Consider the following 16,238-nt stretch of genomic DNA (forward strand, 5'->3'; position numbering starts at 1 on the left):
GTAATTATTCAGTTACGAGATATTATAGACTATGTTATATAAAACGTTTTTTTACTATGTGTTTTCTATAGCCACCATTTAGGGGATGGATATTGTGCATGTAGATACAATCATGACACAATACCTAAACTTCAATATTTAAAATCACCCGCCCTTACAAAATTGTTAGATAGGTAGTAGCTCAAACGAGCCCTAGAATCGTGGTGCATTTTTCTGACATGAACTTTCAAGTTTCATAGTTCATACTTCATACCTGTGGTTCATACTACGAAGTTGGCGTTCTTCAGTGTTCTCGATGAAAAATTATATGAAAATTAAATTGTTTTCTTTCTTTTGCAACACTCGCCAGTTGCGACATATTTCGTAATTCGTTATTATCTTAGAAATAAATGTTCTGAGGATTTATTGATTATATTGTTTACTTTACGGACATAATTATTGCAAAAAAGTAATTAAGTGTACTTGAAAATCTCTTATTTGGCTAAACAGTATAGGAATAGAATATTAGTGCTTGTTACGAACGATCTGCGCAATATCTTGAAGTGGATATCTTACTATTGAAACGTAATTGAAAATGTCTACCAGAAGGGCTAGAATAAAGGCCGTGACGGCGCTGCCACCAAGAAGAAAGAATGGTGGTACTAAAAATCAGCAACAGCCGAAAGAATTTGAAACTAAACAAATGAAATCACCACGCTCATTTGCTCACTATGATCTTGATATTGGAGCTATCTCGCCTCGTAGCTATTCAAATACCAATAAACATAATAATGTTAAGCCTTCCGGCACATTGCAATCTAATATATTTTCACCACCGCAAAGTATTGCCCCTTCAAAGGAGGTTGAAATCGGTCCTATAACCTCTTCAAATAAGGTGGAAATTAAGAATGTGTTTGCATCACCTCTGTCTAGACCTAACCTGAAAAGAACATATGCATCCCCTAGAAGACAATCACCCCATAATGTGAGCAGTACTTCCCAAAATCAAAAGACCCCCACATACTACCAATCAGGACACAATAAAGTTCCTCAGTTGATACATAATAGTGCATTGAGTGAAGTCACACAGAATACATCTGTTAGAAATAAAGGTGATTATGGTAAGAAACTTCTAATTAATTATTGTTTTAGTGCTATTGAAATAATAACCCATACCTGATTATAAAATAAATGTTGAAATCTAATGGACAATCACAACATCAACATTATTTTCTTGTTATTTTTTCTCATTACTACCAAACTGAATAAAAATTACTTAATTTTTGTAATTAAAATTACCATTAGTAATTGGAGTGGTAGCATTGTAATTGTGGTCTAAAGCTTTTTCAATTACAATATTTTTTACCTCATAATTTGTGCTATGGGATACTAAGTTTACAACTTCCATCCCACATAAAGGGATACAGACACAAACAGCATTGTTTTCATACTTTTTATATCTGCCCTTTCAACAGTGAAACTGTATCTAGGAACCATACTTATTCAAACGTTTACTAAAGTTTCTACTCACAATATCACTTTGTAACTTAATCACAAAATTTCCAAAATGTACATGCTTACCTAAGTACTTAGCCAATCTATAAACAAAATATTTGTTGACAATCTGTCTAATTGATAAGAAAAAAGTAAAAGATAAAAAAGCTCTTTGTGGCTTTGGCGGCCGACTCTGGTTGCAATAACTGCATAGGATATATAGGAATTTGTTACAAATTATTCATTTAAAACAGTCACTATACCTGAACTCAGTCTTACATCCAAAGTCACTATAACCATATGAATTTTGTACTAAAGTATGCTTTAAATTAGAGTTAACATTGCTACTTGGTCACTACAACCAAGTTGTAGTATGTGAAATCCACAGAAAATTACTTAATACATATTAAGTTCATACAGTTTAACCCTGTTGGGATTCTGAGTATTTCTATCAATACTGTAGCACAATATTTTTATATTAGATATATGAAATATGTATAATATTATATATAATATTCAGAACTCATTACAAATACACTCCTTATGATAATGACATTGTAGCACCCATCCTTACAGCTACTTAATAACGACAACAATAGTGACTGCATTAGAAGAGAAGCAAATATGACATTAACCATTTTTTTATGGAAGGGGAGGTCCAATAAGCTGGTACCCATATAGCAGATGGGATGTGATCACAGATGCCCATTTGTTGATTGATTATCAGCATTTTAGGTAGGTGTACACACTCTTTTTGAAGATATCCATATCATATTGTCCTGTTAACACTGGCATGGAAGTCCATTCCAAATTTTGCTAATACATTGTAGAAAGTTTCTTGAAATTGCCACTGCCGAGGAACGCCACACTTCCTGTGAATTTTAGTTACTTTTAGTTGGTTTTATCCTCAATTTTATATATGTATATTTGGCTTCCATATCTTGATTACAAGACGGGAATTTATTGTTTGTCTTAATTCTAGATGGTGAAGATCATAATTAAGTTTCTGTTGTGTGGTGGAATTGGGCAACAGGGCTTAGGTCAAACAACACTTCAAGATATTCCCAGTGATAAATGTGATTGAGCTTTTCACAGAGTACCTCTGTATATATATATATATCTCTGACAGTTTGAGTAGATCTGTATCAAATGGTTTGGGTTTGATACTGGGTTCCACCGGACCAAAGATAAGAGAAGTACTGATATCTGCACCTCCTTGTGTGCCCAGAGTGTCTAACTGTATTGATACCCCTCCCAGAAAAAGAGATCAGCAACAGCCCCAAAGATCAATAAATAAATAAGATATAGTCGTGGTCAACTAATTAGGGACATTCAAGATAGTGAAGAGAAATAACATATATAGGACACATAAAGAGGATAGTTGTTTTTCTCGATCTTTTTTATTTGGGCACATTTAAAGCTGTGTTATTGCGCCTGTAATGTTGCACTGCATTGCACACCATAGTTTTTTAAATATTCTGCTATCCCTGGTTATGACTAACCACACTCAACAAACTTCATGATGATTTTTGTAGTGTTGCCTCACAACTTTTATTTTTGCCCATTTTTCTTCAAAATAGTTCCCAAAACTTAAAATTAATAATCTTGGTTACCGTCAAACCTACCACGAAACAATAGGAGAAGAAATAAAAAAACATTGAGATTCAGATTTTGAAAATAGAACACGATATCTCAGTGTCCCTAATTAAATGACCAGGCAACATTTTTTGAACAAATAGCACTGTGATAATCTATCAGCTATACTGTAAAGAGTTTTAATGTTTAGGAAGTTGTTATTGTTTGTATAATCGGGCACATAAATGACTAATCATACTTACTTGTAAGGGATATGAAATCTTGTTAAGACTCCTTGAAAAATAAAAAATAAATACACAATTTGGTTAAACTACAGAGTGTCCCTAATTAGTTGACCACTACTGTATATATTTATTTATATAAACTCCTTTGCAAAAAAAATTGGCATATTTAATTTATTTGAATACTTCAACAAGTTTTAACAAGTTGTTAGGTATTAAGAAGTTGCAAAAGGGATTTGATGAAAAAAAAAAAATTTACTGATTTAAAAACACAATGGTTTGGTAATTATTAATTGTTGGTATTAGTTATCTTGATTTGTTCTATTTGGTTTTTAGGAAAATACTCATTTTCAATTGACTCTATCCTATATTTACTAAAAGTTACAAACAATAAAATAAAAAATTAATATCAACTGTATCTGCCACTGGCTGAAATAACAGATGCAATTCTTCTTGACATGATTTGGACGAGATTTTTTATGAGTTCTTGAGGAAAAACCTCCCATTCGGCTTTAATACCAATTTTAAGCTCTTGGATGTTTTCTGGGGCTCTAACACATTGTTTAAGAAGTTTAGTTAGCTTGTAGTTTAATCTAGTCTGTCATTATGTTAGTGATAATCTTTTTATGATAGTAACTCAAGCTTTTGTTTTGTGATGGGAATTTATTGTTTGTCTTGTCATAGTAAAGGTAAATTATGTCCAGTTTATTCAAATCTAATTTAACTCTACTTTCCACATGACTATGGAATTGGAAATGTCTTAAGATACGAGACCCATCTTACTTTATAGTTTTGCTTGTCACATTACATCAGTGAAAACCACATTGAAATTGGTTTTAGCTATTTTTTTAACTTGTGCAGTGTGTACAATGTGTGTATATAAATATATTGTTTGAAAGATAACATCTTATGTGCAGACATGCCATGCTTAATATTTTATAAAATTACCAGCTGGAGACTGCTGTGCTTTGCTTCAACTAAACAAATATTTATATAAACTATTTATTTATATAAAGGCAAAATTTCATTTACGAAATTTGTAGAAGTTCAATCATTGCAATAATTATTACCTTTTCTTGTAATAAAATAATGATATTAGCGGGCTGACAAACTGAAAAAAAAAATCAAAAATTTATCGAAATAAAAACTATCCTACCTCTGAAGTTGGATCAAACTGTACACTTGAGAATCAGTTCAGCAGTTTAGTAGTTCATCACGGACAACATGACATTACATTTTTGATATAAAGATGTATAGATAGATGTGGATGTATAATTATTATATACTGTGCCATATACAACAGTTTGCTTATTTATTTATATATTAAGAATAAAATATTAGATAATTTAGAAAAACCTGTTAAAATTCCTACTTTTTCAGATTTCCAAGTCCCCAGTGTTTCAGAAAGTATTTCTGATGATCCCATGGATGGTATTATCCCTTTACAACCAGCCCTTTCTGCCTCAAAGCCTAATGAAGCATTAAAGAGTCAAATAACATCTGAGAACGCTGAAGTGGTATTTGATCCTATTGTACCACTGCCATCACCTAGTAAATTGAGGCCAAAACTTAAACCTGTACCTAGATTGGGCCCTAGAAGGAACAGCATACAGGTATTGTAATATACTACATTTTTAAACATATGATGTGCAGCAGAATGACAATAAACGAGACATTTGATTATCCCGACTTATAAATAATATACACCTATGTAAATAAATAAATAAATATATATATTGTTCATGTTAGATTTGTATAGGTTGTTAAATATTTTTTTTTTAGCTTAAATCTTACTAGCAAAAATAGTATACTCAATTATAAATATTAATAGTAACATATAGGTATAAATATATTAGAGTAATAATTAGTGGATCATATTAAGTTTTAGCAGTAAGGGGGGAGACTTCTTTGAACTGGATGGGATTTTAGATGGGAACTACATCAGTGCTTTCTTTATTGATGATATTATTCATTGTTTGTTTTCAAAATCTATTCATTTTCAGGGTAGTGCAAGTGAATCGGAGGATGATACTCGCCGAAGTCTGTTTAGTGGTGGCATAGCGACACCCGCTCCATCTAGACAAAGACATGATTCACATACCACTCACACATCAGCAAGGTACAGTACAGTATAATAAACAGGGTAGTTTATTGATAAAATATATTTCAGCAACTTTATGTGTGTGTAACTAAAAAAAAATATCATAGTGTTATTAATAATCTTATGTGCTATTCCCGGTTATACTTTGAGGTTGTGTATTTCACTTACTCAGTGGTTTTTAAGATCAAGCCCCCAACAACAAGTATCTAGCCTAAGCTAACCTTATTGCTTAGCTAATATTACGTTTTGACTTCAATTAATTAATTTTAATCTTCAATCAATTAGTTAATTAACACCAAGTTAATAAATACCATAAGAATTTTATTGTTTTATCATATCTTTACAAAATTTTAAATAAGATAATTCAAGCTGAGCTGGGGTTATAAAAGCACATAAAACAGACAGTCAAAAAAAACAGCAGAATTTTATAGATTTATCAAAAAATATTAATTAATGATAGGCCCATCTTGAGGTATAATATATACATATATTTTCTAAACAAATTGATTGGACCTTTGGTGGGTAGAACATACCATGCTCACACATAAAACATGGAACAATCCAAATTATTCCTAATTCCTCTTAAATTCAACCTTTTTTGTTATCTTACAGGTCTCAAATATGTCTTCGAAACTATCCATTGGGGGCTCTTAGTCCCAGTAGAGCTACAGAAGCTTTGGCTACTACATCACCCAATAAGGAAAAGACTTCATATCAGAGGTATGTTTAGTTTTAATATCAAACTACGAATAAGGATTTCGTTTAATTATAAATATCTGGACGACCGAGCCTTGCTCGGATTTTTATGAAGTTACAAAAAAACACTAATAGGACATCTGGATTCGAACCGGGGTCTTCTGTTTTCCGGATCACCCAATGTCCCATCTGAACTATTATAGTATTGTATATGGTGGCGATAGCAGTTTCTCATTAAAACACGGATAAAACTACATTTTTTTAAATTGAAACCTAGCTTGATCAATTTCTAGCCCCCGAAACTACCTGTATACTAAATTTCATTAAAATCGTTGGAGCCGTTTCCAAGATTCAGATTATATATATATATATATATATATATATATACAAGAATAGCTCGCTTAAAGATATAAGATAAAATAACAATTATAGTCTTTGGAGTATATTATGATATGAATTATTGTTAAAGTCACCACTTTAACAATAATTCAGATCATTCTTAAAATCAAATAATTTAACCAATATATTCTTAGAGCCTACTAGAGTAATAATAGCCGTAATTGGCGTATTGCTAATATATTTACCAATTATAAATTTAATATTTATCAATTATAAATCTATCTCTCAGGCAATAATTAGTAAACTGAAATCGGTCTGACTTTAGATTTCTTTGATCAAGTTACCTCTTGAATTAATTAAGTCCTTTTGAAAAATGTGCTACAATTAAAAAGTTTGTTTGTTTCTTTGAACAATAGGTGAGTGGAGAAAAATTGTTTGGGAAAGCTGTCAAATTTGTATTTTAATTATAACAGTAATCCCAATGAGATGTATGACATGTTATTCGAAATAATTAAAACAGAGTTTGCTTCTAAATTCTATAAGACCGCCAATAGGGGACATGGATAAACATGTTTATAATATCGTATGTACTACGTCTTACCTAATATATCTATGAACCTACCATATCTAACCTAGAATAAGTTGCGTGTGGCATCAAAACATGTATGATAAACAATGCTTAGGGCCATAGAGAATAGACTTTATCAAAGATTCAATTAAATTATGTAGTTGGCAGTATAAATGACAGATAAAACTAGAGGAGTAAAAAAAATATTCAAATTTGAATATCTTATAACACCCGAGTATCAGTATCTTTTCAAACTATGCAAATACTACTGAACTATAATTGTCAAATGAATTATTTTTGAAGCAAATAAATATATAAAAATCATCATACTGGCATCATGCGCTTGACAACAGTTGCGTGCCCCCTACCAAAAACGTGTGGTAACCAACCATTCATGTGATAAAGATGGCAATATCAAACATCGATTGTCGAGGTGACAAACTTTTTAAATACAATCTAGCTTTAGAATTTGGGATATAAATTTGTTGTTTGTGTCCTCTGTTGAGGGGAGGACACTATGCTATCGTGATAATTAAACTTGTGCAATTGAGTTTACTGTATACACTAATGCAAAAGGTATAGTTGTCTTCAGTCTTCTCACTAGGTCCGTGTTGTCGAGAACCTGGATAGCAGCGATACGTCTTAGATAATACGCTTTCTTTAGAAAGGATAACTCTCTAGTAACAAACTTAAATACGGACAATAGGTGTGTCACGTAACTAATTAATTTTTTCCAATAGAGAATATTTATATTTTAAGTTTTAGTACCTAGTTTTCAAGTATAAGTTTGAAGTCGGTATTTCCTTTTCAAAAGTCGTTAATGGGTACCTACTAGTTACAAAAAATGCATACAAATTGGAAGGTCAGATATAACAGCATTTGTATTTTTTTAAATCTCGTGACGTAACAAGCCTACGACCCGCCTTATTGGGGACATATTATATTATAATGGTATCGAAACATTGGCCTTGTAAATATTAAAAGTTTGAGTTAAGAATTTTCCAATATGAATCAAAAAACTTTAAATAAAAATTAAGCATGGCAAGGTTATTACGCATTCCATGTTTCAATTCCTTATTTAAATTTGGAATCGGAATATATGAGAGAAAATACATACAACTTGTTGGCATAGGAATAACTTTAAAAGTATTATTATATTTTAGGTGTAGGCGCACAGAGGTGAACAAGAGATTGATGACGATGAAGAGACGACGGGAGGCTTTGAATCGGGAAGTGCTCACTATGTATGATCTTATCTTCTTCAATCCGTCGAATAACCCTATCGTGTAAGTATTGGAGTGACATGTCAATTGGCCCGCCACCGTCTACCACTCCGTGGGACGATCGCGCAAGTAGTTATTCTACTATAGATAAATAATTTCACCTGTACGAATAATATTACAACTACATATATTACTATTTACATATCTAAAGGTATGATATATAGTATACAACATTACTCCAACTCCCAACTAGCAATTTAGAAAAATACAATTATTTGATATTTGTATTAGCTGTGCCATCAGACTTGTATTTCTACCGAGTAATAACGGTTCACTTATAAGTTGTACAGTTGTATTCCCTTTACCCATCTACCTGATCCATGAAGTAGTTCCAGTGTATTTAAAGTTATAGGTATATATATATATCTATATTAATCATCTCTTCATTTTGTGTCTTCTGTGGTACTTATTTATTTCGGGGAGTGTTCACAAGGGCTATTTGCGGTATCAGCAGTTCAGCAGCTGGGATTCAGCATCGCATTTCATTTCACAAACCTAACTATCGTCACCATACCACCATACAACCTGGATTTGTGATGACACTACAGTGCGGTTTCAAGAAACTTTCGCCCACTCATAACCAAACTGTGGTTCCAAGTTTACTATGCAATATATTCTCGTCAGTATAGTCTCGTCGCGTAAGTAAAAAATATAAATAGAAAATACATTTTGACTTAAATAAATAAATTTTCTATCATATTATTTCGGAGCAAGTAAGTAATGTGGTACCTGCGCGATAGCGTATGCACTGACACCTACTTCACCCACTCCGGGCCGTAGCTGTTCAGAAATTGTTGGTAAGTAGCGCTCACGAAGTATGATAGTTTTAGAACTAGATTAGATAGATCGTGTGATTGTAAATTAATTGTCGACTTTGTTTTGTGTGGATTCATTTATGACGCGCCGCTGTTTAGTAAAAAAGAATAAATAAAATAGTAAAGTTTTGTTTAAAAGAGCGCAAACCAGAATACGTTGAGAGCTTGTTGTGCCGTTTTTTTCTCTGCCATTCTGGCCGAAGTGGTAGTTGCTTTAATTGGTTGAAGAAGTGCAAATAAATAAATTTTGAGAAAATAAATGCTTTCTCTCGTCCTTAATTCACGTAAGAGTGTGAGTTTTGGCATTGTTATAGTATTTTATGCATCAGTTGTATAAGAATTGTCATAAAACGCAAGTAGTGTGGATTGTGCATTGTATGACGCCACGAGCGTTTTTTGACCCAGTTATACGACGTGTCGCATATAATAACTTTTGTACGAGCAGGTAATTTAATTTATTAATATTCAAACAAAATCTACAAGATTTCTAGTTGCCGCTTAGATAGGCGGGAAATATGTTGTATACATATGTATCTGGGTGATTCTCTGTATATATTTACAGGCAACGCGGGAAATGTGAAAATTACAGAATACACCTAGCAGCCCCTTGGAAAATTATATTAACAAGTTTTTATTCTAACGTTAACATTAAAATGTTTAGTCTAATGATTTAAACATGGATATATTATGTATGTACTACGTATTACCTGATATTTCTATGAACTTACCATACCTAACCTAGATTAAGTGCCTGTGGCACCAAAAACTGTGCCTTTTCGGCGATATTATAGTAAAGTAAACAATTCTTTTTTAGGCCATATACCTAGTAAATACTTTTTCACAGGCTCAATAATAAAGTATGAACTTATATTAGTGATTGTTTTTATATAAATGACAGATAAAGGTAGAGGAGTAGAAAAATTATTATTGAAAGCTAAAATTCATAGTAAATATGCACATGTCATTACCATAAATTAACTTATTTTTTATACATTATAATAGGCCAAACGAAGATGAAATTAAAGCAAGAGAAGAAGCAGCAAAGGATGCGCAAAGAGCGCAGCTTGAAAAAGGGAAAGAAAAAGAAAGAGAGGAAGTCATAGAGATAGAGGACAGCGATGCTGCACCAGTACCACAAATTAAGTTGGGTGCTGATGGCAAAATTATTTTGGATGAGAATAGTTTGGTAAGTTTGCATTTAAGAAGACTTTTTGAAAAAAGGAGGTGTTGTGGTCAAGTAATAGGGACGCATGAAAGGGGGTTGACTTTGGTTGGATAACAGAAAACAAATTCGAATTCGGTTATCAATTAATATACTTTTAGAGTTGCTTAAATCACTTTCGAAGATGACGAATACCTTTTAACACTGTTTTTTTTTTACGGAAAAGCTATATCATGTTTTTTGTTATACAAAACAGATTAGTTGGGTTCGATTTCAATGAAAATACCTGTCAACTATTTCGCGGTATTTATATTTGTCTCTCCTCTCTTCTTCTTCTGTCTCTCTCTTCTACTATCTATCTTTTACTTTGCACTTTAACGTAATATGTTTATTTATTTGGTTATTTGTTACGTGTATATATAAGGAATGAACTCAGAATAAAATTATTATTGTAAATCTCCTTTTGATCTCCTAAAACACCACAGATATTTATATAACTTACTATAATAACTTATAATTCTTCATTTACCGCCATCTTTGATACCAACGCTTACCTGTGCGGTGCGTGTCCCACAGTTTGCCATACCATTGTCTTCAAATTACGTTACTTGGAATAGTCCTTCGCACAGGATGTCGCACATCCTTTTAAAACAGAGCCTGTTCTTACTCGATTTTCCGAATCCATAAGGACATTTACTCGACGCTTACATAATAAGGAAACCTGATACACACCTCTGAAGAAATTCATATACTTAGGATGTGTATGAGTTCGAACTGGGCTTATCAAATCCATGGGCAAATATAAGTCTGGGGCGTTCCAAAATAATCCATAAATACTTAGGTGTTCAATTCAATCCACTTATAGATAGGTAGTTATCTACCTATCTATATATGGATTGGCATTTTCATGAATTGTATTTCTTATCACCAGCTTATCAACCAAACGAGCACGGCTAAAGTATCATCAGTTGTACGCGAGGGTGGGTGGGTACCGACCCGGGGACAGTACAAACGAAAACCGCGTTCTCGAGACTGGAATTCGCAAGAAACAATCCGGTTCTACAAGGCTTTGGCCGTTATTGGCACAGACTTCACACTCATGGGCCCATGCTTCCCTGATAGGACGAGGAGGGAACTTAAAGTCAAGGTCCGTACCAAATTTAATGACAATTATTTTTAAATAACTTGTGCCCGTGAATTTGGTTGCGTTGTGTCCAGAGAGAAATGTGCAAATTAATGAGAATAAAATTAATGGTGTGAAAAATGCAGATGTCAGATTTTTGAATGTGTGCACTAATCTATACATACAAACAGAAAACATTCTAAAAAATTGCAATTTCCTAAACTGGCGCGGTCATCTGGAAGGTAAAGCCTTAGCTTCGGAGAAACTAGGCATCATAAATACAGCACGGCTTCAAGCTGGCCCACTTTATTATAATAGCTGTAACCATTTGACCAGGTGCAACGCAGAGCGGCTCAAATTGACCGGTTTTCATTGCTCTGTAAATGGCTCATTATTTGTCTTCTACGGCATTCTGAAGACTGTTTGACCTGATTCCTGCTGCTGAAGTCCACCTTCGCACGACACGGCACCAACTATGATATCATCATCCCCAACTATCAGGATATCTGGCGCTTCTCAACAGCTCAACTTTCAAGGAACTTTCTTCCACGTACAACCAAATTATAGAAGGAGCTTCCTTATGCGATGTTTTCAGGGGATGCTGGTGTCGCAGGATTATGTGGGTGTCGGTGGTCACTAAACGTCAAGTGAACCATATGCTCCCTGTCTTTCTCTTCGATAAAAAAATCCGTTAATTCCCTCTACGGAGACTACGGGCCGATGTGCTGTGTGTGCGAGCCTTCGCGATGACTGTAATGACCGATGACTGTAGTTTCTATTTCTCGAATCAATCTCTTTTAATGTTTTAGTTCAAAAAAGAAGAGAAATCTAACGGGGCCCTCATAGACAAGGCACTCGCTTCAGGATTCGTATGGGACGGTGAGTCACTTAGCGAGGAATTTGCTCTGGAACGAGAGGAAGAGAAGAAGAAAGCTGAAGAAGCGAAACAGAAGCTTATTGAAGAAAAAGAGGCGGAGAAACAAAGAATGCGTGCCGCTAAATTGCAGAAAGTGCGGAGGAGTAAGTTTAATTTCATTTAATAGAAGGTTATTTTTTTTGACTAGGGAACGGAGTGAAGTATTTTTTTTAGTTTTTTAGCTTCACCGCGTGGAGGTATCCCAGCTTATCTGTTACTTATACCCAGTGTCACTTTCAAAGTAAATACGAATCTAACGACATCTCTCAAGCTAAAATCCATCGAGGCGTTCAGGCCGCATTGCGTGCTGAACAATTATACATACTCTCGAAAAACATAACCCTCCTTCTGGTGCAGTCGGGTATAAACAAAATATCAGCTTATCAGATATGATAATACTTTGTTTATTGTAATTCGCGTTTTAATGATTAAGAGATCTGTCGAAAGCGAACACATTCATGCGCTTTTTTAGGTTTCTGTTTGATCGCGGACGCTGGCGTGGACACGCTTCCTGATACATGACCCACTAATTTGTCTGGTTTGTTCGGGTTTAAAGGGAAACAGCCAAACAATGGAAATAAATACCAGTAAAATATATCTTTTGCTATTAGTTATCAAAGTTGTAATCACGTGCATCTTTCGCGCGGAAAATGTAAAAGAAAAAACAAATGTTCAGCTTAATGATTTATGAAATATTTTATGATCATTTTGCTTTAGAGTATATTTAATTTGAGAAACGTTATTTTAAATTTAGATTCCTACAAGACAGGAGTCGTAAAGGCTATGCATAAAAGCTTTGCAATTAGAAACATGGAAATGATTACTAATGATACCTAACAAGACTTCTCAAATGCGATCACTCCAATTTAAAAACGAAGATTTCTTATTTATCCAATAAGAAATTCATGATGCTTTCTAAAAGCGCTGTATCAATTTGTATCCGAAGTATTTATTTGGCTCGATTGCAATACGATTTTGTTCAATGACATGATGAAAGTATAATTTTTGTCAGGCTAATATCGATGACGTTACCGGATAGGCCGACTTAACAGCGATTAGGCCTGGGATATATTGATCAGGGGCCAGCTAGTAATACCAAGAACTATTCTATTATATCTTACTGTGGCATCTGTGGAAGACACACTACAATTTAGCTAATATCATATTAAACTACAAGCCTTGAGTATGTGTTTTCTAATTGTTATGGTGCTAAGAATAAACGAAGTTATTTTCTTAAAATATCTGAAACAAATATACATGCTGTTAGACTATAACGAACATACCCAAATAAAATTAGTTAAATTAATTAAGTATAAATACTTACAGATATTTACAACTTAATCTTATTATAGAAAGTTGAGTGGGGAATTTCAAAGTAATATAAAAGTACATATACTACTAAATAAATACATATAACATAGCCGGCTAGATAGAAACGTATAGTAACACTCGTATTTTGCGTTTGTATTTCGGGGTCACCAGTTTAAGGGGTGTACGTTCTCTTATTACGGAGTCGGAAACAAACACTTTCTTTGTAGATAATAACAATTGTAATTTATTGTATAACATGCATGCAAGCTCCTCTCGAATCCAAGTGACATACAAATTGCGATGGGGTTGTCCCAACAGAACTATCCACGTATAACCAAACTGTGAAATAAGCGTACTTGCACGTGTTTCCAGGACGAAACGATATGGTTATTATCAGAAAAAGTGCGTACACTTCCCAAAAGGCCCCGAACGTTCTTGTGATTCCTCTAGTGTCGCAGGAACGAACTTAAAATCAGGTGAATCGTACGCTCGTCTCTCCTCCTTTCATAAAAAGGTAGTCATGTCCGTAATCTCTGCCTAAGGACTGCCTCATCACTGTATTGTATAAATTAAATAAATAGATATCACACATAAAAATTACAGTCTAATGTGATATAACATTATAACGTTAATCTTATCGCTTCCAGGTCGGGCATCTAAGGCATTGGAAATTTGCTCAGTTCCCGGCTTCAATAGAAGACGTAAAAATGTAATTACATCAGCCAAAGAAGCAATCGAGTGGGCTAAAGAGTCAAGACCAGAGTTGTTGGAGGAAAAGTTTTTGTCACAGAGACAACCCGATTCAACGCCCGATGCGAATGAAACAGACGCTATAAATACTACAGTTAATAACACTACCCCAGTACAGGATGTGGCAACTGTAACAAAAATAACTCCAACAAAAGCACCTAGTACTGTGACAGCATTAGATAAGGTACCGACCAATATTGAAATGGGATCACTGATTGTTTTGACAGTTGATGATCCAAATTGTCCGGGCAAAAAAATGTTGCAAACGTACATCGCCCATGAGCCGGGCAAATTGAAACAGGTTGCTCTACCACCTCATTTACTCAACACTGTCATTGGGTATATGAAAAAGGATACTTCTAAAAGTGTTGCTTCCAGTTCCTCTTCGCCACACTTCACGTCTCCGAACAGTGTTGCAAGTGCTGAGAGTAGTAGCACCAATACATCACGGAAGCGAGAGAATTCCTTTTCAATTACGCAGTTGTAATGTTTTTATTCGGAATTGTAAAAATATGATGCTCTTTTGATTTCCGAATTGTGACAGGTTAGAAGATTCTGACTATGTGGTTATTTTTTATAAGAACCCTAAACACTATCAGTGCTGATCCGAATTATATGTAGGGGAAATACCCCGAATACGGACCCATATGCAAAAATAAAAAATATCTGTACTAGTGTAATGTTTTATTTGGTATATGTAATCTAAAGTGTAAGGAAGAACTAGTAGTTTGCGCCTCTCCTTCCTAACTCATCTGCCACATCTTTTCCGCATGAGTTGCTGTGATCTTTAATCCATTGTAGTTTTACACAATATAATTCAAGGTGGTTTATGTGGCGGAGTTCAATACCTGTAATACGGACAAAGTGTCTGATAATATCGCACCTTCGGCAAGGAAAGGGCACAATTCCACTTTTTATAATTTTAAAAGAAAGCCATTTTAAGATTTTTGTAATCTATGTCGTATTGATCAGTGTATAAATTATTTTTTACTTAATGATTGATTAATATGCATTAAATAATAAGAAATAGAATTATGCCATTAAAGTACACTGGCCTGCAACAGTAAGTATCACACTTTTCAAATTAATTTTTTTTCTTAACTATAGAAGGTAGAGATTTAAGATTTTGTTAAAAACGTTTTGTTGCAAATTTTATAGGCTTTAATTCTTAGAAACTAAAATTATACATTAGTAACATTTTTAACTTAAAAAAGATAAAACAATGAAAATAGACATTTTTAGTTTAGTGTAAAAAATCAACTAAAATGTATTACATGTTATTTAATTTTTAATAACTGGTATAGCCTCCTCGAGCTCTGATTACAGCTTCGAGCCGGTTTGGCATACTGAACACTAGGTTTCGTAGCCGAATTTGGGCATTATTCTCCCATTCTTCTACCAGGGCCTGCTTTTGTGACCTGAGGGTAGTAGGTGGTGGTCTGCGATTTCTGACTAGCCTCCCAAGCTCATCCCAGGCGTGTTCAATGGGGTTGAGATCAGGACTTCTTGATGGCCAAGCCATCACGCTGATACCGACCTCCTGAATATACTCTTGTACGATATGAGCCGTGTGTGGCCGGGCATTATCATGCATCAGCATCGATCCATCACCCATATTTGCTAAATACGGCCCTGCATACTCATTGAGAATCTCTTGAGCATATCTTTGCCCAGTGAGGGTGCCATTTTCTATGGCTACTAGCTCTGTGCGACCTTCTGAAGATATACCAGCCCATACATGTACACTGCCTCCACCGTATAGGACTCTTTCTGAGATGCAGGCTTGAAGGTATCGCTCACCAGGTCGCCTTGAAACACTTCGCCTTCCATCAGAAGTGTAAAGGGAGAATCGAGGTCTGAAGTTGCTGTTGCTGGACTTCAACT

General features: G+C 34.2%; 1 protein-coding gene across 2 annotated transcripts; it reads left to right on the top strand.

Moving 5' to 3' along the window:
* The first annotated feature begins 254 nt into the window (after nt 1-254).
* LOC126979037 (transcription factor TFIIIB component B'' homolog) lies at nt 255-15,029 on the top strand. 2 transcript variants are annotated; one of them, XM_050828209.1, is made up of 9 exons: nt 255-1,091; nt 4,671-4,903; nt 5,294-5,409; nt 6,004-6,111; nt 8,158-8,280; nt 10,095-10,278; nt 11,186-11,401; nt 12,187-12,397; nt 14,252-15,029. In XM_050828209.1, the coding sequence occupies exons 1-9, from the start codon at nt 575-577 to the stop codon at nt 14,839-14,841; spliced, it is 2,298 nt and encodes a 765-aa protein (XP_050684166.1). In that variant the 5' UTR covers nt 255-574; the 3' UTR covers nt 14,842-15,029. The 2 variants fall into 2 exon arrangements, with proteins under 2 accessions (XP_050684166.1, XP_050684165.1); XM_050828208.1 differs by having other exon boundaries at nt 257-1,100.
* The last annotated feature ends 1,209 nt before the right edge of the window (nt 15,030-16,238 follow it).

The sequence above is a fragment of the Leptidea sinapis genome, chromosome Z (genome assembly GCF_905404315.1).
Source record: "Leptidea sinapis chromosome Z, ilLepSina1.1, whole genome shotgun sequence".
In the NCBI taxonomy this organism is placed as follows: domain Eukaryota; kingdom Metazoa; phylum Arthropoda; class Insecta; order Lepidoptera; family Pieridae; genus Leptidea; species Leptidea sinapis.